Source organism: Ruditapes philippinarum, unplaced genomic scaffold, assembly GCF_026571515.1.
Source record: "Ruditapes philippinarum isolate M1 unplaced genomic scaffold, ASM2657151v2 ctg4365_1_1_1_1, whole genome shotgun sequence".
Taxonomy (NCBI): Eukaryota; Metazoa; Mollusca; class Bivalvia; order Venerida; family Veneridae; genus Ruditapes; species Ruditapes philippinarum.
This window is the reverse complement of record NW_026854995.1, coordinates 2,707-26,396: the sequence shown is the minus strand read 5'-3', so window position 1 is coordinate 26,396 and position 23,690 is coordinate 2,707. Positions and strand designations below refer to the sequence as shown.

General features: G+C 33.3%; 1 protein-coding gene across 2 annotated transcripts in view; it reads right to left on the bottom strand.

The window, feature by feature from the left end:
- The window catches only part of LOC132741737 (E3 ubiquitin-protein ligase RNF213-like), a 35,702-nt gene extending 14,621 nt beyond the window's left edge, over positions 1-21,081 (bottom strand). Inside the window, exons 1-8 of one of the 2 annotated variants that reach the window (XM_060729990.1) lie at positions 20,995-21,081; positions 15,205-15,391; positions 14,581-14,883; positions 13,047-13,344; positions 8,956-9,229; positions 6,615-6,771; positions 5,916-6,136; positions 5,299-5,445 (exon numbers count right to left, since the gene is read on the bottom strand). In XM_060729990.1, the coding sequence (XP_060585973.1) occupies positions 5,299-5,445; positions 5,916-6,136; positions 6,615-6,771; positions 8,956-9,229; positions 13,047-13,344; positions 14,581-14,883; positions 15,205-15,391; positions 20,995-21,066 (1,659 nt within the window). In that variant the 5' untranslated portion in view covers positions 21,067-21,081. Of the gene's footprint in view, positions 1-5,298; positions 5,446-5,915; positions 6,137-6,614; positions 6,772-8,955; positions 9,230-13,046; positions 13,345-14,580; positions 14,884-15,204; positions 15,392-20,994 lie in introns of those variants that run through there. The other variant, XM_060729991.1, reaches the window with a different exon arrangement.
- Between the last annotated feature and the right edge of the window lie 2,609 nt (positions 21,082-23,690).

The following is a 23,690-nucleotide window of genomic DNA, read 5'->3' as shown; positions in this document are numbered from 1 at the left end:
CCAAAAGGACGTTTTTTTTCGGGCAAAATTGATCCGCAAAATTTGGCCCCTTGAAAAACCCCCCTTTTTTCCAATCAAAGGTTTAAACCCCCCTTTTTGGGGGAATTAATATTAAATTGGGAAAATGTGGGAAAAAAGTTATTAATATTTAAAACCCTCAAATGGAAACCCTTGACAAAAAAGTTTTTAATGGGAATTTCTCTTTTTTTTTCTTTCAAAGGATGTTTTTTTAATATAAGGTTCCAATGAAAATAGGAAGCCCCTTTCCCAACAAACAAAACAGTTTTGAAATTTTTTATTTTTGTAATTAATGGCTAAAAACCCATTAATTTTCTGGTTTAACCCCCCAAGGCCAAACTAAATATTTCTTTTAAAAAATTTTTCCCCCAGCCTTTTCCCCCAAATTTCAGTGAAAAATCCAAGTACATAGAATAAAATTTATTTTTTTCCCCTTTAAAGGAACCTTTTTCCCCTTGACCCGGCCCCGAAGTTTTAATTTTAAAATAGAACTGTTTTTTTTGGATAAAATTTCCCAAATTTGGACCCCAAATTTCCAAAATGTTTAAAGGGTTTTAAAGTCTGGGTTGACGGTAGAAATTTAGAAATGATTTCTTTTTGTATGTACATGGGTTTCTAAATGGGTTTTTGGGAAGAAAAACCCCAAAAACTTTAAAAGGCTTACCGGCCCGAAGGTCCCATGTCACAAAAAATTACCCCGATTTCGAACTTTTTCTTTTAAAAAGCCAGAAAACTGCCCCTTTTTCCAAAAAGGGGGAATTTAAAAAAAATAAAATTTTTTGGTTTGGTTTAAGGGTTTGGGGCCAATTTTTAAAAAGCACCTTTTATTATGGTAAATTGAAAATTCATAAAAGGGAGATTTAAAGGGGCCAACTGTTTTTGGGGAAACAATTAAAGGACCTTAAATGGAAAATTTTTTAAATCCCGTTGCGTCTTGGGCCCAATATAGGCCCTTTGTTTACCGGTGCTTAAAATTGTTTTGCCCAAATTTGGGTTTAAAATCTCAAAAAACAAAAAGGGTGAAAAAATCTCATATTGATTTCCCCGGAAATATGAAAATTTTCCCCCCCCAAATTCCCCCCAAGGAAAATGGAAAAAAACGTTGGGGCCCCCCTTAAATCTAACATAAATTTAGTTTGGGTTTTTATTTAAACCTTGTTTTAAAAAACAAATTTCGGGCTTAAGCTTCTTTTAATAGAAAAATTCCCATTTTTATTTGGAAACGCAGAAAGTTAAATAGCTGTACACAGGGATTTGTCCGGCTTGTTTTTTCCGACCTTTTTGAGCCGGAACTAACTTTTCACAGATAATTTGGTATGATTTTCCCCCCTTTTTACAATTAAAAGGCCACCCCTTTGGGGTTTTTGTTAAAAATAAATTTTTTATTTTGGGTTTGCATTTGATTTCCCCAAAGCGGGTTAAAACCCCTTAAGGGGGTTTCTTTTAAATTAATTCAACCCGTTTGGGTATAAAAAAACAACGGTTGATACAGTTGTTTGGCCGAAATGGTGTCATTCCCATTAAAAATTTTTTTTTTAAAACCCCCAGTCTCTAACCCCCCCGTATCGGGGCCCTTTTATATTTGGTTTTGTTTTCTGTTTTTAGGGGGGGTTTTGAACATGAAAAAGAAAAGTAGGGTGGGGGGCCCCCAAATTTTTCAGTACAAAAAGTTTTTTCGTTTGCCCCTTAACATCCCTTAAATTTTTTGAATTTTTTTTGGATGGAGTGCATTTCGAAGGTCAACTGTCGCTTCTGTGTTCCCTTCCCCTTAAATTTTTTCGTATTTCAAACCAAAAAGTTTCCCAAAATCCAAACTGTAAAAGGTTAAATCCGTATGCCCTTTTGAGGTTGAAAGGGGTTTTATGTTTTCCACTTGTTTCGTAATTTTCTGTAGCTGCCTTACAGTAAAATTCGGATAAGGGAAATTGAAATAAGGCTTGCATATATGGTGTACGATATTTTTGTTTTTGTCAAAATCATGAATAAATAACCCCCCTAAACCCCCGGTTCTTGGTAAGGGTTGGAATCTGTGTGTTTGGCAAAACTTTTGCCTAGGCTGCCCCTGTCCCCCCTTTTTTGGAACCCTTTTTAAATATGCCCAACCGGGTTGAAGGGCCCGGCTTTTTAGTAAGGATGGTTTTCCTTTTTGGGAATTTCCCCAAAAAAATCTGCCATTTGAAAGTAAATGGGCCTCCTTCATTGTTGGAAACGATAATTTTGGAAGTTTAAATGGCCCATTCAACAAAATTGTTGAAACTCGGTACTTGTTGGGTTAGGACAGTTGTGTATACCAGGCAACAGTTGAAGGGTTGGCTCGCTGGTTTGTCGGTATAAGACTCCATCTGGATATCTGCATTGTATCCCCTACATTTTCTGTAATCTTCCAAACCACTTATTTTAATGTCTTCACTCAGTGTATATTCTTGTGTCTGCAGAATCTCATTTTCAATATCAGAAAGTTGAATAATCTCAATATTTTTCTGATCAATGTCTTTGACATTTTGCAACTTCAGACGGATGCTCTGTAAGATCGTGTTGAATGCTGTTGGCGTTTGATCTTGTTTAGCGACTTTAATTCTCTGCAAATATTGTTAAATGACTTATTTATGCCCCTCTCTAGTAAAATTAAGTCTCTCCAATTTGTTGAAGTTTGTTCACGGCACCAATATCGAGAATTGTAATAGTGTAGTATAAGAATACGTCTTTTCATGTTCGTACCTATATTGTAATATGTAAACATACGACGTCTACAACGTAACGTGTAAAAAGCGGTTGACCTCACGTGCGTAAGAGCGTTAACGTACATATCTTGACAATTAATTCCTTTTTGATAGTAATAATACTACGAAATGAAAAAACAACAACAATTTTGATGAAATATGAGCAAACAAAACACCAATTTGTACACAGTCTGTAAGCATATTATCCAGCGTGCTAACATGCTGCCCTATAAATAGTGATTGCCTTACATCGTCTATATATATAAGTTTGAAACGAATTTAAAAAAAATGGAACACAAATGCATTTATTATTTGCGTCAAATTGACGGTAAGATAAATGGCTTATTTTCAAACATGTGCCGATTTTCGAGATTCAGCAGAATAAACGAAAAACTTTCTGGCAGCTAAGAGACAAACGAGACGTGATAAAGTGATTCCAAGATAGTTCCCATGCCTCCCCCCCCCCACACACACACATGCGCGCGCACAGAAGTACTCATACACGCACGTTCTGACACACGCTTTCACGCACACAGTAATACAATTGATTTCAAGCACATACGTGTATATGTACAAACTATACGCTAAAACCTTCTTTTGCGAGCGAGTAAGACGCGAAAAATGCCGATTCTGAAATGAAATTTAATAGGTTCAATAAATATCACTGATTGTCATCTTCATAACTAGGAATTACATAAAAGAAATTATTTCAGGTCTTAAGTCTATGTTAAAACCTATATTTTCCGATATATGAAAAAAATACGATTTCTCAACATGGTACTTCGTTTATTATGTGCTAACTCGTTGTATGTGCACACAATGATCACACAATAATATAATTTTTCTTTAAAGTGTAAAGAGGATTTACTCATCAATTGTAATATTTTTTGAAGTACCATATTTGCCTTGAAAAATAAATCAAAACAGTGCACGGTTGCTTGAGAGCATACAGTAGTTTAGGAAAAATGACAAAGAAATCCTCATGTGTGTTGTTTTTTAACTGTTAGTTTGCGTGCTACAAAATATGCTAACTCGTTGTATGTTTGCATTGAAAAATAAATCAAAACAGTGCACGGTTGCTTGAGAGCCAACTTTTTTTGTAAGTTTTTGATATAATACCTGTTTTAGCTATTGTTAATGAAAATAAGATCCAAAATCACACGTAAACGGCATTTTCGCACGTCAATGCTTTGAAATGGGCAATTATATGTACACTAATAGTACAGCTCTTTTCTTACTGTTTACATATTTTGCTTTAAATACGTTGTTTGTGTATGAATAAATACAGGGAAAAACCCTAAAGAAAACCCAAAACGACAACATTGAAAATGTTGCAGACTCACCTTGATTGAACCTGTCCATAGACGGTACTGGCAAGTGCAAACTACCGTCAAAGAATCCTAGCAACGGTTTAAGCAGAATTCAGCATTCAAACATGCAAATGATGAAATTTAGAAACATTCGCATATGTGTTTATAGGGTGGTTATCATTGAACCTTTCATGTGACGCATTCGTACCATTACATGAAAAGCGACGTATGGTCCCCAAGTAATGTGAACAAGAAAACAATGGACGGAACGGATGGACGGATTTTCGCTAAATTCCGTGAAATGTACTTAGTAAGATGTAATTTAATTTAGTTTGTGTCTGTGAAAAACGTATACTTGGCGTTATAGCGCATAAGGGAAAACTACGGGTTTCTAAGTGTCCTGCGTGTTGTAAGATCGAGACCGCTGGGGTCTATTATTTTTTCCTAAATTATATTTCAATATGATTGAAAATAGGATTTTTTTATGTTGTTCATCTCGTTTTAATATGTTTTTCACTTATTTTGGTAAGAAAATCATTAATTTTATAGATAACATTGTTTAAGAAATAATATTATTAAAAATTCAATCGGATTTAAAACAATAAAAAATAATGTCATTTCAATGTCGTAAAACACAATACAAATTGCGACAAAACAGTGTTTCTATGTTGCTTCGTATCAGTGTTGATAATTTTGCAATCACTATGAAATATCTATTAAAATATACTGCAAAATAAAGAAAGGGTACATCTAAAACAATGGACAACATTAGGGATCAAACCACACACTTTTTGAAAACATAAGTTATTTACTCCAAATCAATTCTCGTAAACTGCACGGACAGAACCGATGTGGTATCGAATATTTAAATACGTGTTTTTGTAGTAATAGTTGAAAGGTCAATAAAATCAGTCTATATCCTTCAAATTTATATCTTAAAATTGGACATTGTTTTTTGAAATATTTTACATTATAATTATTTTTATGTATATAATTGCTGTCGACTAGTACTTTATCATCACAATTATGAATTTGGTCAATATCTTTGATATGGCTAAGCAGACTATGTTAAAAAAAGATTTAAGGTGGATGACGCAAATGTTTGATTTACATATTTGTATAAAATGTAATTTTACTTGACCTGTAAGGTAAATATAAAAAATAAACCAAACGCCACATTTGCTTTAAACTTTTGCATGTAAATGTTTGTTTCTATTGTTTATAATATGTTATGTTTTCCAATCTTTTACCGTTATAATGTTCTTGTTATCAGCACCTGTCGTATGTTTACCGATAGTAAATACCCCAGATTCAATAATCGTTTTTGCCTGCATTTCCACATCTCCATGTCGTTTCTGTATAGTTTTAAACCAACGAAGAGTGTTGTTTGCATGCTTCTGGAATTTCAATAATTTCCGGATATAAGTATGATAAAAATCATACATAATTAAAAATGTCATCCTTCCTGCGCAGGCAAATTATTTTATACTGTGTTAAAGAATGTCAATACTGTTTAATAAATGATTAATGACTTTGAAATTGCTTTTTGTTATAAACACAAGAAATAATGAAGAAGCAGCAGAAACATAAATGACTGTCTTCTAAATTCACGAGCAATTTAAAAGATCAGATACTATTCAAGTCAAGTTGATTATTTTTTACAGAATTAAGTCCTACTCGGTTTACGTAACATACTAGAAACACAAATGCTTTACTTAAACTGATATTATATTTGTTCTTAATTAATTCAACACAATTTAAACCTTAACTATTGAGTGTGATAAAGACATTTCAATTCGTATCCTGTCTTTTCTATTAGTTTCATCTGGATTGAGCAAACTATAAGGTTAAGTGTAAATAAATTTACCAGCTTATCGGGGATCTTTGGGTTTTCTTTAAGACACTCCCAAACAACCTTGCACTTCCTTACTACTTCATCATAGTCATCGGTATCTTTTAAGTCAAAAATCAGCGAAGAGTAACCAATCACTCCTGCGTGCAAGCTTTGGACTTTTGCTATATCTTCAACTTTGTCACCAGCTGATATCATGGCAAGATCAACAAACACAATGAATTCTTTCAATGTGGCTATAGAAACAAGAACAACTGGACATAAGACGTCATTATTATCATTATCTTTAAGTGACATGTTGATCATTTTTTTCATTTGTCAAATTAAACTTTACTGACAATGTATTTATAAAAAAATGACTTTTAAAGAGGTCATTGACAAATAATTGATAATGAAAAATGTTAAGGATGAAATACAACAATTGCTTAAAATATATAAAGACTGGCCACTCTTTTTATAAATAGGACGTTAACGATACATTACAAAATATATTCATAGAATTTTCGGTGAATCACGATATTGGGTTTATTTCCTGTATGTGCTACACCAAACACCTGAAGGAAACAATGTTTCATAATGTTTCTTTAATGTGCAATCAAGTACCATCACATGGGTAACAACTTTCATAACTACATAATGTTATTTAATTGCACAAAATTGTTATATTCATTTAATACAATTATTAAAATCAAGATGGTAAATAAATAAACATACATTTCTTCATTGACACCCTTAACCATTTCACAAGTTCTACACAGTTCACAAAAACCTGAATACAAGATACGTGTTCTGAAGTTACGCGGGCAAACAATTTTCCAATCTCTGACCATGGATTGTCGTACTCGTTCATAGCTATGTTATCGAACTCGTGCTAGAATAAAACAATAGTATTATAATTGCCTTATACCGTTCATCTAAGATCAATTATTAGTTACTGTTTTATTTTCTAAAGGAAAGTAGACGACTGGGTTACATTCAAACACGTCTAATTATTCGTCTTACAAACTATATTATGACTTATGATATTGGTGCTTGAAAAATTATTTGGGACATAAATTTTCCAAAGTACAATAAGTCAACGTAACAAAATAGCCCCGAGGAGAGTGACCATTTTAGAAAATTACGTATAAAATTTTAGATGAGGATTTTTGAAACCAATGCTCTCTGCAAGGAAGTCAACAAATTATCCATATTCAAGGCAATAGACTTCAGAAAAAAAATCAAATATTTCCCCGGTTTTTGTAATGTGTAACCATTTGGAAAGTGCAATCAAGTTTTGCTCCTTGAATAAATATTTAGCTCTGCACAAGAATATTTAGATGTTTTTTTTCCTAATTATAATACAAATGTATGTTAACTTAATGAACGACAGAACGGGACCAATTGTAAGTACTCCATGACTTCGCCATAGGTACTTTTTGGCCAAATGGGTATGCCCTCAAGATGAGCTTTTGTGATGGCCCATTGTCCGTCGTCCATGGTCCGTCCGTTAGTCCGTCCGTGCGTGCGTTCAGCAATTTCTTCAATCAAATTTTCCTCCTAAATTTGTTGAAACTTTGCAAGGATGTTTCTTACAAGAAGCTCCACCAAAGTTGTTCAAAGAATTAAATTCCATGCAGAACTCTGATTGCCATGGCAACCGAATGATTGTTTTTTGGCATGAAACATTTTCTCGTGGATGTCTACCAGGTTTGTTCAAATAAAATCCCTAGGGTCAAATTGGCCTCGCCCCAGGGGTCATTGATTTTCCTGACATAGTAAAAACTTAGCAAAAACTTGTTGCGAAAATCCAAAAGAGGTAGAGCTTAGATATTTGGCATGAAACATCTTCTAATAAATGTCTACTAAATTTATTCAAATAAAATCCCTAGGGTCAAAATTGATCCCGTGCCAGGGTGTCATTGATTTTACTTATATGTATATAGTAAAAATCTAAAAAAAATCTTCTTGTCTCTATGGTCAAAATTGGCCCCGCCCCAGGGGCCATTGATATTCCTTATATGTATATAGTAAATAGTAAAAACTAAAAAGAAATATCTTCTTGTGACAATCTAAAGAGCTAAAGCTTAGATATTTGGCATTGAAAAAATCTTCTAGTTGATGTCTACCAAGTTTGTTCAAACAAATCCGTACTCAAATGTTTGTTTTCCCTCTCTTTTTCTATCATCTTTTCATAAGCTCACCTCTAAATTAGTGACAGGCTGAACTGTTAAATAAAATGACTGCCAGAGATTAAAATTAGAAAACAACAATACTAAACAACATCTTAACCACAGTTTTGAAATAATTTCACTTAAAAATCTCCTTGTTGACAGTGTACAATTTGTGTTCAGTTTTTTTTTAAATTTATTATACCTTTATGACATATATGTACATAAATTTCATATACATACATTTCACAAAGTTACATAATAATATCAAATCATATCATTATTTGTTTTTAGTGAATCTTATCTCTAGCTTAATTTTCACTAATGTCATATATTTTTTTTTAATTTTTCAAAAGAGGAGAAAAGTCAAATTAATAAAACAAGAGGGCCATAATGGCTCTGAAGTCGCTCACCTGTATATAGGCCCCCGGAGGTAGGCCAGTTTTAACCCCAGGGCTTTTATTTGAACAAACTTGGTACACACCCATAAGAAGATGTTTCATGCTAAATATCTAAGCTCTAGGTCTTTGAGTTTTTTTTAAAGAAGATGTTTAGTTTTTACTACACACATATAATGAAATACAAGGATTTTTATTCAGATTGAGCTGGCCCTTGCTTTCAAATTGTGCTTCTGTGGTCAAAAGGGGCCTTACTTTCACCTTTTGACCTATTTCTCAGGTGTGCGATCTAGGGCCTTTTAGGCCCACTTGTTCAAATAATGTTTTGCGTTTTCTTAATCTATTAATAAAAATGTTGATATTGTGAGACAGACTCATGAAAATTATTGACAAATTATTTAGCATTTTTTCAAAAACAAAAAAACAAAACAAAAAAAAAACACACACACACACAAAATCCATCACATAGCATTAAATAAAAATTTATTTTTTCAATTATTTACTTACATTTTGGAGTCGTTGAAGGATATCAAAATTTCCTGTTAGTTGATACCCATTTTTGAGGGCTAATAGCACTTGTATAACTTTTGTTATATCTTCATGACTTCGAAACTGCTGCAGCTGTTCTATTCTCTCCTTAATTTCTTTCTCCTCGGGGCATATTATATACATCTCCCGTTCCAGAGCATTGTAATTCCTACCAAACTGTATCCCAAACAAATGTTCCATTTCGTTGATTGTAATGTTGCCAGTTCTTATGTTATATGCAAGTTTATCCAATCTTAAAATATGCCAATGTATATAATATGATGCAACAGCGCACTGTATTCTATAAATGTTTTAACAACGCCAATTTTAGTGTTTTTTTATTCTGTACCAAAAATGTATGCTCCAAGTAACATTATTTGGTTAATTTTATTCATTCAAATAATACAATATATTTGATCAAAATATACTTAAGGAACACGGGCGAATGCACAAAGTGTATTCTTATTCTAAACTAAATTTGTTGCATTAAATACTGATGGGAGGATGCTGTTTTAATGGGTTTTGTGTCGTTTTTTTTTTGGGGATCTGTGGATTTGACTGTTATACTATTATTGCTATAGAAGTTGAAAAGAATTCTGAATTCTAAAGTTTTGCATAGTTGTAAACCTTATATCATCATATATGTGTTTAACGTATAATGCAAGTATTTACTGAGGTACTTAAAGTGACAAAACCAGAAAAAATCAGAACAATCCACTATTGCCTTTAATTGTATTTTACGTCGCACTAATACTGTTAAGGTCATATGGCGACGTTCCATCTTAACTGATAAAAAAAGACCTCAAGTTCCACTTCGTGTATTGTAAATGTTGATTCCTAGAGCATTTAATACATTTCATTCTTTCTTGCCACATTTAAACCAAGATGGGCAAGATGGCCCTAGATGGCTAACCTGACCCATCAAACTCATCCGAACAATTACCTAGACAAGCATTCTGACCAAGTTTCATGACAGGTGTGTCATAAATGTGACCACTAGAGTGTTAACAAAGATTATTCATATTTGAGAAGTGTGGCCTAGTTTTTGAACCCAGACGACCCATATTTTTACATTCAAAACAAACTTTCAGACCAATTTCAAGGATACTTGGATAAAAACAGTAGCCACTAGAGTGTTAACAAGAACTTTTTTCTATTTCTAGCTCTTTTGCCCTAGTTTTTCATCCAAGATGACCCATGTTCGAACTCGTCCGTAATTACCTAGGCAAGCATTCTGACAAAGTTTGATCATAATTGAGTCAAAAATGTGACCACTAGAGTGTTAACAAGGTTTTTCCATATTTGAGCGGTGTGACCTAGTTTTTTATCCGAGATAACCCATGTTCAAATTTTACCCAGTATTCACCAAAACAATTTTTTAGGCTTACTTACAGGATATTTGGATCAAAACAGTAGCCACTAGAGTGTTTACAAGATTGTTCTATATTTAGCTCCTGTGACCAAGTTTTTCATATGAGATGACCAATGTTCGAACTCATCGAGCAATTACCTAGCTAAGCATCTTGATCAAGTTTGATGATAATTGAGTAAAAAATGTGACCACTAGAGTCTTAACAAGGTTTTTCCATATTTGGGCGGTGTGACTTTGCCACTGGCTCTTGTTACCGGGTCGGGTGGGGGGTTGCGTTCATTGAACGCAACCTTTCCTTGTTGATCTTGCTTATCATATTTTAGTTTTTTACCCAAGGTGACCCATATTCAAACTTGACCTAGAAATCATTAAAACAAACTTTCAGACCAATTTCCAGAATATTTAAATCAAAACAGTAGCCACTAGAGTGTTTACAAATTTTTTCTATTTTTAGTTCCTGTGACCTAGTTTTTCATCCGAGATTACCCATGTTCGAACTTATCCAAGAAATTACCAAAACAAGCATCCTGACTAAGTTTGATGTCAATTGAGTCAAAAATGTGACCACTAGAGTGGTAACAAGGCTTTTCTATATTAAGCTCCTATTTCCTAGTTTTCATCCGAAATGACCCATGTTCAAACTCATCCGAGCAATTACCCAGACAAGCATTCTGACCAAGTTTGATGACAATTGAATCAAAAATGTGATCACTACAGTGTAAACAAGATTTTTCTATTTTTAGCTCCTGTGACCTAGTGTTTTATCCACTAGACCCATGTTCGAACTCATCCAAGCAATTACCGAGATAAGCACCCTGACCAAGTTTGATGATAATTTAGTGAAAAATGTGACCACTAGAGTGTTAACAAGGTTTTTTCTATTTTTAGCTCATGTGACATAGTTTTTCATCCGAGATGACCCTTGTTCGAACTTATCAGAGCAATTTCCTAGGTAAGCATCCTGACCAAGTTTGATAATGGTTGAGTCAAAAATGTGACCACTTGAGTGTGAACAAGGCTTTTCTATTTGTAGCTTCTGTGACCTAGTTTTCCATCCGAATTGACCTATGTTCAAACTCATCCGAGTTAAAACCTAGACAAGCATCCTGACAAAGTTTGATGATGATTGAGGCAAAAATGTGACCGCTAGAGTGTTAACAAGGTTTTTCTTTTTTAGCTCCTGTTACCTAGTTTTTCATCCGAGATGACCTATGTTCGAACTCATCCGAGCTTTTACCTAGATAAGCATCATGACAAATTTTGATGATGATTGAGGCAAAAATGAGTGTTTACGAACAAGTGTGGATGGACTACGGCCGACAGATGACGGACGACGGACATTCAACGATCCTAAAAGCTCACACTGAGCTAGCTCAGGTGAGCTAAAAAAACTTAATTATGTACGACGGGCATATGTTTAATATTAATCAGTCAAGTTCGTGCTTATAGGGCCAGTGCAATTGTATAAAAAGACGAGACCTTCCTCTATATCCACGGGGAAATCGAGAGTGTAACTTTTTAACAATTGATGTAATGTACACTGCGCCTCAAATGACAGACAAGGAGAACATTTTTAAGGTGAGTCGTTCGTGCATTGTTTCGTTTTGCTACGTCTTATATGAAATCAGTATAAGACGACATTACTGGAAAAGTAGCCGTATATATTCCAGTTAGGTGGATTGAATGGATATAAAAGATGTGCTCTCGTCAACAGCAACATATTAACAGTGATGTAAAGAAAGATATCCGCCCTAAAGTAGATCATTCAACATGCTAGAAGGTAAACTAGTGAGAAGTAAGGTTATTTTTAACGATCGCACAAAACGACAAAATTATATCTTGCAGTCCCCGGCTTCATTGAGCCTATTTATGAAGGGTACCACAAAATATACACACAAAACATGCACTATTTTTGTTTGTTTGTTCCTGTTTTTTGTCTAACTTTCTTTCTTCTTTTGGGAAATTGCAGAATATTTTGGTATGAGGCTTGCACAAAGGTGCAGGGTGTTTTTTTTTAATAATTTTATCGGATTCGGTCATTTGGACAGTTGTTAAGAGCTCTATGCTACAGTCCGTCCGTGTACCGGCGTTCGATGACAACGCACCAGCCTTCCTTCATACATTAGCGAAAATAGTATTGAAAATTGCCATATCCCCTTACAATATGATCTTGCTCCATGAGACTTTTTACTCAACAAATAAATAAAAACTTGTATGAAAACTCGATACTTTGAATAAAATATAATCCAGAAAAGAGTTGATCCCATTGCCTTCAGCAATGCATTTGGGAAGTGAAAGGGGAGGATTTATAAGTTGGAAATACTCTTAAAAGTTGGATAAACTATAATTAATTTATAGGAATTTCCCGACTACAAATACAGCGCCACATAGATCAAAATATGGAAACAAATTGATCCCTCGGGAGCAACAATCACAACAAAATTACATGAACATAGCCGACCCGGTATGAGTACTTTGCACATGCGCCATGTATTTCGAATGAAAAGAGTTGGTTGTTTACTAACAGGTCATCAACTTGAGCAGACACCACATAAAAGGTATTGCTGATGGGGTTTTAATTACAGTAACTATATTACCTTTCATATAAAAGGATCTGTAATTGTAAACTGTAAACCAACATTTTAATATTTTCAAAATAAGAATTCATGCCAATATAGTAGATGTATATTCAAAATACCTTTCTTTAACTGGGTCCATGATCCTTGTTTTCACATCTGCCATTTTAAAACAGTGTTCACTGTTTTGTTCTACCTGCTTTTTGCATTCATCACTCCACCAAAGCCTAAACCGCTGACTACCATTGAAATATTCAACAAATTTAACAAGCTCTCTAAGGGCTTCTGATGCAATTAGATTCACAGGCATGTTTGTTTCATAATATGAGTTTTTGGTCACGTTTATAATGCTGACTATATCTGACATTGCACAATTATTCTTCCTTTTTTCAAATATTTCGTCTATTGGACTGGTATCCACTATAAAATGTAATGTTGTACATCTATTAACCTTATTTGTCATGAGTATTGGATATATTCATTTTCATAAAAAAGGGTTTGGGCTTTGCGTATAAAATTATCAGTCAGTTCTAATTACCGCATAATGATAAATTTTTCTGGAAGGAACTCTTTTGAAGTACAATAGCCTTTAATTATAAAATTAGACTTTCTCACAAAACTCAGTGCAATAAGAACAGAAAGATATGCGAATGGTAGTTTATAATTTTACTCACTTAACACTATATTTTTGTGCTATTTTAAAGGGATACTCAGGCAAAATAATGACAAAAATATAAAAATTATCTTCTGTACTCAAATCACCCTAAAATGACATTTCTTAAAGTCCCAGCATGAATTTCTGTATAAATTCTATATATTTTGGGTTTGAAGCTTGAAAATAACTATATATGTTGAACGAAATTTAGACGCCAACAGAATCCCCGAATAGTTAAAAAACAAGTCATGTGATTTGAACAAACCCTGGAAGTTACAATAACAGGTGTTGTGGATATTGTATGATTGAAATAAGTCTAAGTAATTGATTTGACATGTTCTTTAACGTTTCCAGAGTACACAGTGACAACTATTGTGAAATCTTAGTGCTCTAACCTGACCCACGCGGGTCAAGTTAGGAAAACACCATTTTATTCTTTACATGGAGCAAAGTTTTGTTCCTTTGACTGTTTAGTGTATTTATTTTGAGGACATTTACAGAATAAATAATGAAAAATTCAAAACTAAGAAATGAAAATTTTGCCTGTGTCTCCCTTTAAGCCCGACATTGGCACATTTTTTACAATTAGAATACCATTTTTGAAATAAGAACAGATCTGAAATTATTACTACACATTATTGGTCTAAACCTAGATAAAATAAAAGATAAATCTCGGAAAACTATGTTCACTTTGAGGTGACACATGATTAGAAACACTTTATACCACGTTATATAGGGCAGCTAGATAGCTTTCTAAAATAAAAGAATCCAAACTTCTTGGCGGGATATGACCATAGGGCAGTTAGAGCAAGTGGTATGAAGTAAAATAAACAACTATTCGGCCACGTACGCCTACAGAATTCACTTAGTTAAGATGAATCCACAACATTATATCACATAATAATGTAATTCAAAAGTGTATCATATTCGTTGTCATAGTTGTTAAAACCTCTTAAAATCTTTAAAATAATAAATAAGTTTGAAAACCTTAAGATGCTTACCGCGTTTTAAACACGCACAAAGTCTCTTAAGTTCGGAGAGTGATTCCATGTGTCTTTTAAGCTGATTAAATTCTGAAATTCGGAAATTGAGTGCTTTCCTAGTTTCCTGAGTTTTTGCAGCATTTATTTTCTCCACTAAAGCTAAAAACAACCCTCCATTTTTCATTAGAAGCTCAAGCGCGTCGATAGTAATATTTCCATTATGTACTGATTCAATTTTACTCAACAGTTTCAGACGTATTCCATTTAACTGACCATAGCAACAATGCTCTGTGGTAGATTGTCTAATTTTCTCTCCACCGTCTAAAACACACGAGACAGCAAATTAAATGGAATTAGCATGTAAAACATTACAAACAACAATTGTTAATTAATACAGTTTAAGTTTAAAAGTCTTTTCAACTGAGTTACCGAATCTTAAGTACTTGACGTATTAAATAGAAACAAGACAAAACTTTTTATATTCAATTTGTCTGGCAGACGACTGGCATAAACTCAACTGATCAAAGGTGTTTTATTAAACACACTGTGAACCTGTTGGACGTTAGTCGATGTTGAAACATAACCGTGATAAGGCTAATTGAAATCATATACATTTATAACTTTTTCAATTTCTTTACTCACATAATACTTCTAACAAAACTGGGAGTGACTGCCAGCTTAGAATTGTTTCTATCTTCATCTTAGTATGAACACCACATAGTGATATGTGCTTTTCCATAAATATGCTTTCAAACAACTGCAGCAATGTTTCCTTCTCCTTTTCACTCCACCGAGTTGTATCTCCACAACCCTGATTTATTGGCATCGTCTACAGAAATTTCATACAACTATGTGAACACATTTTCTATAAAATGAACATTGATGTGTTGTTCAAAAACATTCATGATCACTCATGATATTAACTCTGATTTATTTGGCAGTTCAAAGTGTTAGACGTATAAAATAATCAGTAACGTTATATTTTTAACTTTAGCAGAAGAAGTCATAAGAACATTTTTTTTTATAATTCTTCAGCTGTAAATTTAGAAAAGGTCACACTAAATGGATGCACACTCGATTTTTAAAGCGTTACAAAAGCATTTGTAAGATTTGTCTGAGAATGAAAATTATAGTTAATAACATTTTGTTTCATTTTGTAAAGAATAATTAAAAAGTGTTTTTGTCACAAAACCATATGTCTCCCAAAACTATGAAAGGGCACTCATGTGAAGTTTCATTGAAATCCTGCCATTGGCTTGACTTGTGAATGCCGGACAAGATTTTTCTATTATTTAGCTCTGGTGGCTATTTTGTGCAGCGAAGCGGAACGTGCGGATGAGGTGCACAACCACGGATGGCACTGATCACTCCTGTAAGGTTTGGTTGAAATCCCACAAGTAGATTTACCTGTGAAAGCCGGGCAAGATTTTTCTATCCTTAGCTCTGACGGTTATTTTGTGCAGCGAAGCAGAACGTGCCGGTGAGGTTCACAACTAGGGGTGTTACTGATCACTGCTGTAAAGATTGTTTGAATTCCACCAGTAGTTTGACCTGTGAAGGCCTGACATGATTTTTTTCTATTTTTAGCTAATTTGGCCATTTTGTGCCGCAAAACGGAATGTGCTGGCGATGTGCACAACTACGGATGGTACTGATCAGTCCTGTAAAGTTTGTTTGAATTCCCAACAGTGGTGTGACCAGTGGAAGCCGGGCAAGAATTTTCTATTTCTGGCGGCCATTTAATGCAGCGAAGCGGAACGTGCCGGTGACGTGAACAACAATGGATTGTACTGATCACTCCTGTAAAGTTTGGTTGATATCCCACCAGCAATTTTACCTGTGAAGGCCGGACAAGCTTAATGCGGACATACGGACAACCTGACGGACAGACGGACGGCGAAGGCAATAACAATATCTCGCAAAAAATTAAGGCGATATAATTATGCGAGGCCATGACCTAATAGACCCTTTTTGGTTTGTTTGATCCTTCTTTTTCTCTTTTTCTGGTCCTTTAAATGTTCCTTTCAAGCTTCAAACTAATAGGGCCATGACGGCCGAGATCGCTTACGTTGTATCCATTTCTAGTGCAGTAGTAGGTTATTTGGTCAAATTGGGTAGTGTCATTTAAATCTCAAGAAGCATGATGTCTATAACGTTTGTAGATTTATATAAAGAAATTCAATATACCATACATTTAAGCTTCGGACGTTGTTTTCAAAAATAAATAAATAAATGTGTGTTTATCATATGACTATAGTATTACCTATGGGAAAAAGCACAGTTGACCCTATGTCTTAGAAAAAAAGGCATTACAATGAAGACAATCACAAGATGACATTTTATACACATGTTCTGTGTTCGGTAGTATAAATAGAGAATACTTTTAAATATGTAAGTATACAAGTTGATGTCAAATCATTGAACGTTTCGATGAAATTACGATATTTTTGTAACTGTCCATCCGATAATGATAATTACAAGCTAATTAAGCTCTGTACAATGATCCTTTCTAAAGCAAATATACTTTCTTATATCCGTCTTCATGAGCTGAGGACGTCTATTAAATTTATATCAAAGTGTATAAAACTTTTGCAGTAGACCACGAGCTGGAGCGACATGCAAAATAATCTATGGTCATTGCAATTCCATACTGTTATTTTTCTTGAGCACTGCTCTTCCTCTAACTAGTCACTTCAATCTTGTAAAGTTTCAATTATATGTACCCCTAACGAGCATTATTGAAAGATTATGGTATAAAAAAGGAAATAATTCAATAACAAATGCCGAATCATCTCTTATGCTCAGTGCATTTGCTCATGCTAATCTCTTTCACCGTGTCAGGTTTTACTCAAATCCCTTCACTATTTTTCGAGTAATTCTCTGTAAAATCATTATTTGATATCATAAAGGGAGACAATTCATAACAAGTTACGTAGGATTAAGGTTATTTGACCTGCACTTCATCTCACTTGTCTCTATATCTGTACGATCAAACTTGTGTCATAATTTTCTTTACAGTGTAACTTCGGACAAGGATGATTAATGCTCTATAACGTGAGATAATTCACAAAGTAAACAGTGCCCCAAAGGTGACATTTTCCACGCTATTTTGACCGTTACTTAATTTGTTTTTACGAAAAAAAAATCGTTATTACGAAATATTAATTTGTAATAACGAAATATTAATTCGTTTTTACGAAATATCAAGTCGTTTTTACAAAATATTAATTCGTAAATACGAAGATTATTTCGTAATTACGAAATAATAATTCGTAATTACAAAATATTAATTCGTTTTTTTTTACGAAATATTGATTTGTTTTAACGAAATATTAATTCGTTTTCTCGAAACAACATTTCGTTATTACGAAATGTTTATTCGTAAAAACGAAATGTTATTTTGTTATTACGGAATATTAATTCGTAAATACGAAATAACCTTTCGTAAAAACGAATTTTTTTTCTAGGGTTTCAAAGAGTTTTTGGTATTATTTATAAAGAAGGCCTTAAAACTAAGTTCCTGACTTTTTTTCTTAATATTAAAATAATCGCCTGTCAATAGCGTTGCCGCCACAGTCGTGATAGTACACGCGCTATAGGAAGATTTAGTTGAAATGAGGGTCCTGTGCTTCAAATTAAAACACGCACACTATGTTTTTCTGTTTCGTTTTGTCGATTTTATTGAGTTTAGAAATAAAATATTATGTTTATGATCGCAGGGTGCCCATACATAAATTTTAAGGAAATATACTTTTTTTAAATTGATAAGATTAGTGAAAATCTGGAGCCCCCCTTTTTTTAGTTTAACTAATGTGTATGATAAAAAAAGTTATAATAAAGCATGTTTCATTTTTAAAGGAAAGATTAATTGCCTGAAAAATTAAAACATTGCTGATAAGAACATGTTTTTGACAATGGGAAAAAAATGATATTTTGGATTGAGAATGACTTCTCACTCAAAATCCCTGTTCACTTAAATATAATAACTTGAGAACCATTCGGCTTATAATCGCAAGGTTGATCCAGGCTGGTAAATGACCCCATTGTGAGATAAGTAGGTTTTTGTCAAGCTCAAAATGACCTTAAATAAGATTTCGTAAAAACGAAGTAATATAGTGTAATTACGAAATAATATTTCGTAATTACGAATAAATATTTTGTAAAAACGAGTTATGATTTCGTAAAAACGAATTAATATTTCGTAATTACAAATTAATATTTTGTAAAAACGAATGTAAACGAGACGAAAAAAAGTGTCGCAAATGTCATCTGAGGGTCTACGTACTTTTTAATTCATCATTGATATCATTGGAAGTTTAGAAGTCATACTCCGGACGAGCAAACTAAACTTAAGGGAGATAGCTAACATAGCAAGGTAAAGTTATGATTCTTGTCACTGCTCTTTCCCTCAAATGTTTCACTATGTGAAGTTTAAATGAAATTCATTTAATACTTTGCAAGTTATTTTTGGAATAAGAGTGTGGCGTACTCCCTTCGCTGATATCTGATTTAAGTCTAAGTACATAAACTAAGAAGATAAATTTTAGAAAAGAGACTTACCTTGGAAAATGTGACATAGAATTGTTGTGTTATGCAGGAGCAAGATTTTAACAAAAAGCAGAGGCTCATTAGACAATGCTACATACCAAATACATGTAGTTAAGACCTTTGTTAAAAGGAGGGTGTTCAGCGATCGATTTTTTAAAAAAAAATTCTACCTTCTGTGAAACAGACGTAAAAATGCCTTAAAGAACTTGAACAACTGAGTAAAAACTTAAAGATATACTATGCCAATCTTTGAAAAAAGAAAATATCATAGAAATTAATTGAAGTGTAAGACATTGTCTCTAATAATGTATAATTTGAACAAAAGAATGTACAAGCTATGTATTTGAAGCTGCATTCTCTATCACGGGTCAAATAAAAGGTTTTTCTATTGACATTTTGTTTAATGACATTAAATATTCATAGTGTTGCCTAATTACGTGTGTAGATTATAAAAAACATGATAAATTTACTTTGTGTGATGTCGAAGCATATCGGGTTAATATTTACAAAAGACAATTTATTAAATTTCAATATTTTATGTCAAGTTTGAGCAAAATATATCTTTAAAACATACTAAATTGTTTTATCAAAGATGTTGAGAGATCTTATAGGAAACAATTGTAGAAAGAAGAAGACTGAAAAACTGAACGGTCTTAAAACTGCAACTACGAACACCATGAAATCAAGTGCGCTTTCTTGGAAAACTGATTTGGATCCAAACGCAAAGCATACATACTTTCTTACGTAAAAATTAAACATTTCAGCCAAAGATATTATGAAAAATGAAACGACAAAAAACATCACTTATAAATTCACAAAATCATCGGGAAAAACACATTCGTATTACATCATTACCGTTAGGGGTCAAATTTCTGTATCAAAGAACTCGAAGTACTATGAAAAGGCATAGACAATGAAAGGTACTTATTGTGGTTTTTATAAGAACCCCTTTTTATTCGATGTCCAGTGACATTATACTTTATCTATAAAAGAAAGACTACAAATAGGGGCTCAAATAAGTTCACAATGTGATCTTTGAAAATGCAACCGTTTTTGCATCACATAAGAAACTGTTTAACCTTTGAGTTGTGAGTATACGACATGAACCTTAAAACGACAGCATGTGTGCGGAAACACACCACATACTGCTTAGTAACTGCAGGACGATTTGGACATTTTCAACTTATCAAAGTTATCAGCGGCAGATAATAACTAACCATTTGACAGTTAAAACATTTGACTGTGCATTAATTTAAAGGTACTATCCCATACATTCCAGTATAGGCGTTTTTGAATGAAAGTGTCGTAAAAAGATAAAATTTCACCACAGGCTCGTACATTTATATAGAACTAGATGATTGATATATGTATTGTTTGCCGAAAAAACATATAAGTAAAGTTTTTGCTACTTTTTATGATGCAGTAATTTTAAACCGTTGCAACGTTTTATTTTATAAATATTGACTTAAATATTAAACACACCCATTAACTGGTTGCATGTAGATCTGTTGGTTGCGGGTATAACAGTTGTGGACTTGGTAAGTTTTTTAATCCTGCAATCGATAGTTGCTTAATATATCATAGCAAAGTATGTCTTTAAAAAGAGACAAAAAAGAACTTTTATCGGTAATCCGGTTAAAAACTGACATTTATATAGTTGTAACTGCATCAAGCTGTCCTACTCGCTACATGTTCCCGGTGTGATAATATGGTTATTTATATCTGTTCCAAGTGAAACATAACAACCTTTAGGCTACAATTATCTCGTGAAAACTGCAAGTTTTACTTATATGTATAATTAATAATTGAAACAAATATGTTGATGTTTTAGACCTATTTTGCATGGGAGAGTAGCTTTAAATCTCAAATAATCAAAATACTTACACATTTAGTGGCCTCTTTCAAAATATTTTTCGTTTGACATTTATACTCTTCTTTGCAGTAAAGTGAAACCATTTCCCAGTACTCCCCTTTTTCCTTAAAATGAAACATAAATAACGTATAAAATAACTGCAGACATATCTTAACATGAGATAAGACTTCTTAATAGAGCAATTTGTGTTTTAATATATATAATTTTCAATACCTTGAAAATAAATACTTCAAAAGTTTTTTTTGTCTGTATAATTGGTCTATAACATATTTAGAAACCATATATGTATATATTTTAAGAAATGTGTTCTATTCACAAGTTCAGCAATACTTTGATTGTTTTATACAAAAACATGGCAAAATTCACTCTGTCTATCACAAAGTATTTAACCAGTTACTTACTGGGTATTTTGACCATTTACAATTATTTTATATTGTAGCCTAGTGGCTTCGGCTTGGTTTTATCCAGTTAAGGAGAGAAGGTCATAATGGCCGTAGTACGTACACTTGAGATCTATTGAATTACTGGACAAGTCTCAAAATCGTCCAGACATAGGTCAATGTATCCTGTTTCTAACGTCGGCAGTCGTATAAAAGTCAAATATTAATGCAAATATCAACGAGGGGGAACGCCGTTCACGGTGTGCTGCCACCAGATAACGTACAGTCAATCAAGTACAATATAAAAATGTTACTCTGGTATTACGGTTTACACTAAACTGGAATCAAGAGTAAAATGTCAGGGTGAAAGTTAAAAAGAGAGAAATAGTATCCCTCAACAAATTCGAAAACGTCAAAATTAGAAATGCTGCAGACTCGGTTTGATAAAGCCTGTTCATAGATAGTACTGGAAATTGCAAACTACTGTCCACGCTTCCTAGCACCGGTTTTAGCAGTATTCAACATTTAAGCATGTAATGGTAAAATTTTGAATTCATAATAATCCGCAGATATGTTCCAAGATCATTATGTTATTCAAATATATAAACTCCATTCAAGTAAATCAAATTTGAATTTAACCAATTACGTCATATAGACATCTTCTCACGCCTTTTTATCAACCCTTTTTGAGGCCTCAAATAGTGAAAAATGCCCTGTTTACACACAATACTCTTGCCTTCGTTTGAGAAATGATGTTAAAAAATTAATCACTATTTTCGCTACCATCCCCTATCAAATAGATGCATGTACATCAAGGGGGTGACAGAGGGGGATGTGCCGGAGACCCCCTCATCTCCAAGAAAATTTTTGACTTGTGAGATACTTAAAAAGGTCTCATGCCGTTCTCAATGTAACCATTGTAAACAACTGAGAAGTTGCAGCACTTTAAAATAAGTTATGATGGAAAAATTTAACGGAAAATAGTTATTTTCGGCAATTTTGACATGTCCCCTCGTTATGGTAACATGAAATTGAGTATGCCGGTACAAAGGCTATGGTCCAGTCAACATTTGAACTACGTTTAAACAGTATTGAAGCTTTTTTATGGTTACATAGCAATTTAAACTTGTAACAGGATGTTTTTTAATGAAAATAGCCATAATTCACAAACTGCAAATGCAGCAATTGTTAAAGGACATTGCTTAAATTGGGCGGCAAAAATATATTAGACAGTAGGATCTGTTTTATCATTACACATCAAGTGAATAATTGATTACCTAAGGAAACTGTCTTTATAATTTATGTAGGAGACAACGCTACATACAAAGCACTTAGCTTTAAAATTTGAGATTTATAAGAAGGATATCATTATTGTCATTTCCCTATTTAATAGAATTGATACCTTATCAAAGTGGTTAGATAATATTCTACCTCATATGTCGTTTAAGCATTGTTTCACGACATCAAATACGAGCTCTTTGCGTATTGGCTCTGAGTGAAATATTTTCTTACAGAAGTCAACATTACGACTGATCCCGATGATCCAGCATTTTTGACCTTAAGAGCATGATTGTTATCACTTTCGTAGATGCTCAGCAGGTATTGCTGCCTCTTTCTATCTTAGCCATTTAGTATCAGGAGGGAAGCGTTCTTTAAAATTTTATTTAAAAGTGTTAAATATCTTACCAAATATGTTTTACATTACTGTCCTAAGTCAAAAGTACAACTTTAAGATAACCCCATAACGCACTAGAACGGTGGTATGCTATTTAAAAATACTGCAGTTCCTTACTCTAGCTATATAGGTCTATGTTAACTAGATTAACACGTGGAATGCCAATTTTGACGTATAAAATATACTGAGCTCTAAGACATCAATTTTGAAGTTTTATGCTGATTTTTTTAATTTACTGCAAAGTATATTTCTGTTTCTGATGCTCCGTTAAGAACAACAAAATGATAACTTTTGTGATTTATAGATTTATAAGATGCTTAAGGAAATGTGGCGTAAAACTCTTTCTTGCATATCAGACAGGGTTATCTACCGTTTACACCGGTGCACGAAAATTCTATCTTACACCCCCATGTAAGACAAGTCGCGTGTTTTAAATGATGTCATTGACTGCGCGCCTTTTATGAATTTGAATTGCGTGCTTAGGATGACGTCATTTTACAGTTATGAATGAAGTTGTAACTTCATACGCTACTATAAGAAAAATTGCACTTAATGAGAATATCAGTTTTCGTAATTTCTGTTCTAAAAGTAATTGAAATGTAATATGCAAGAATAAGAATCAAACACTGGCTGTCGGTACAGAAGGGAATAT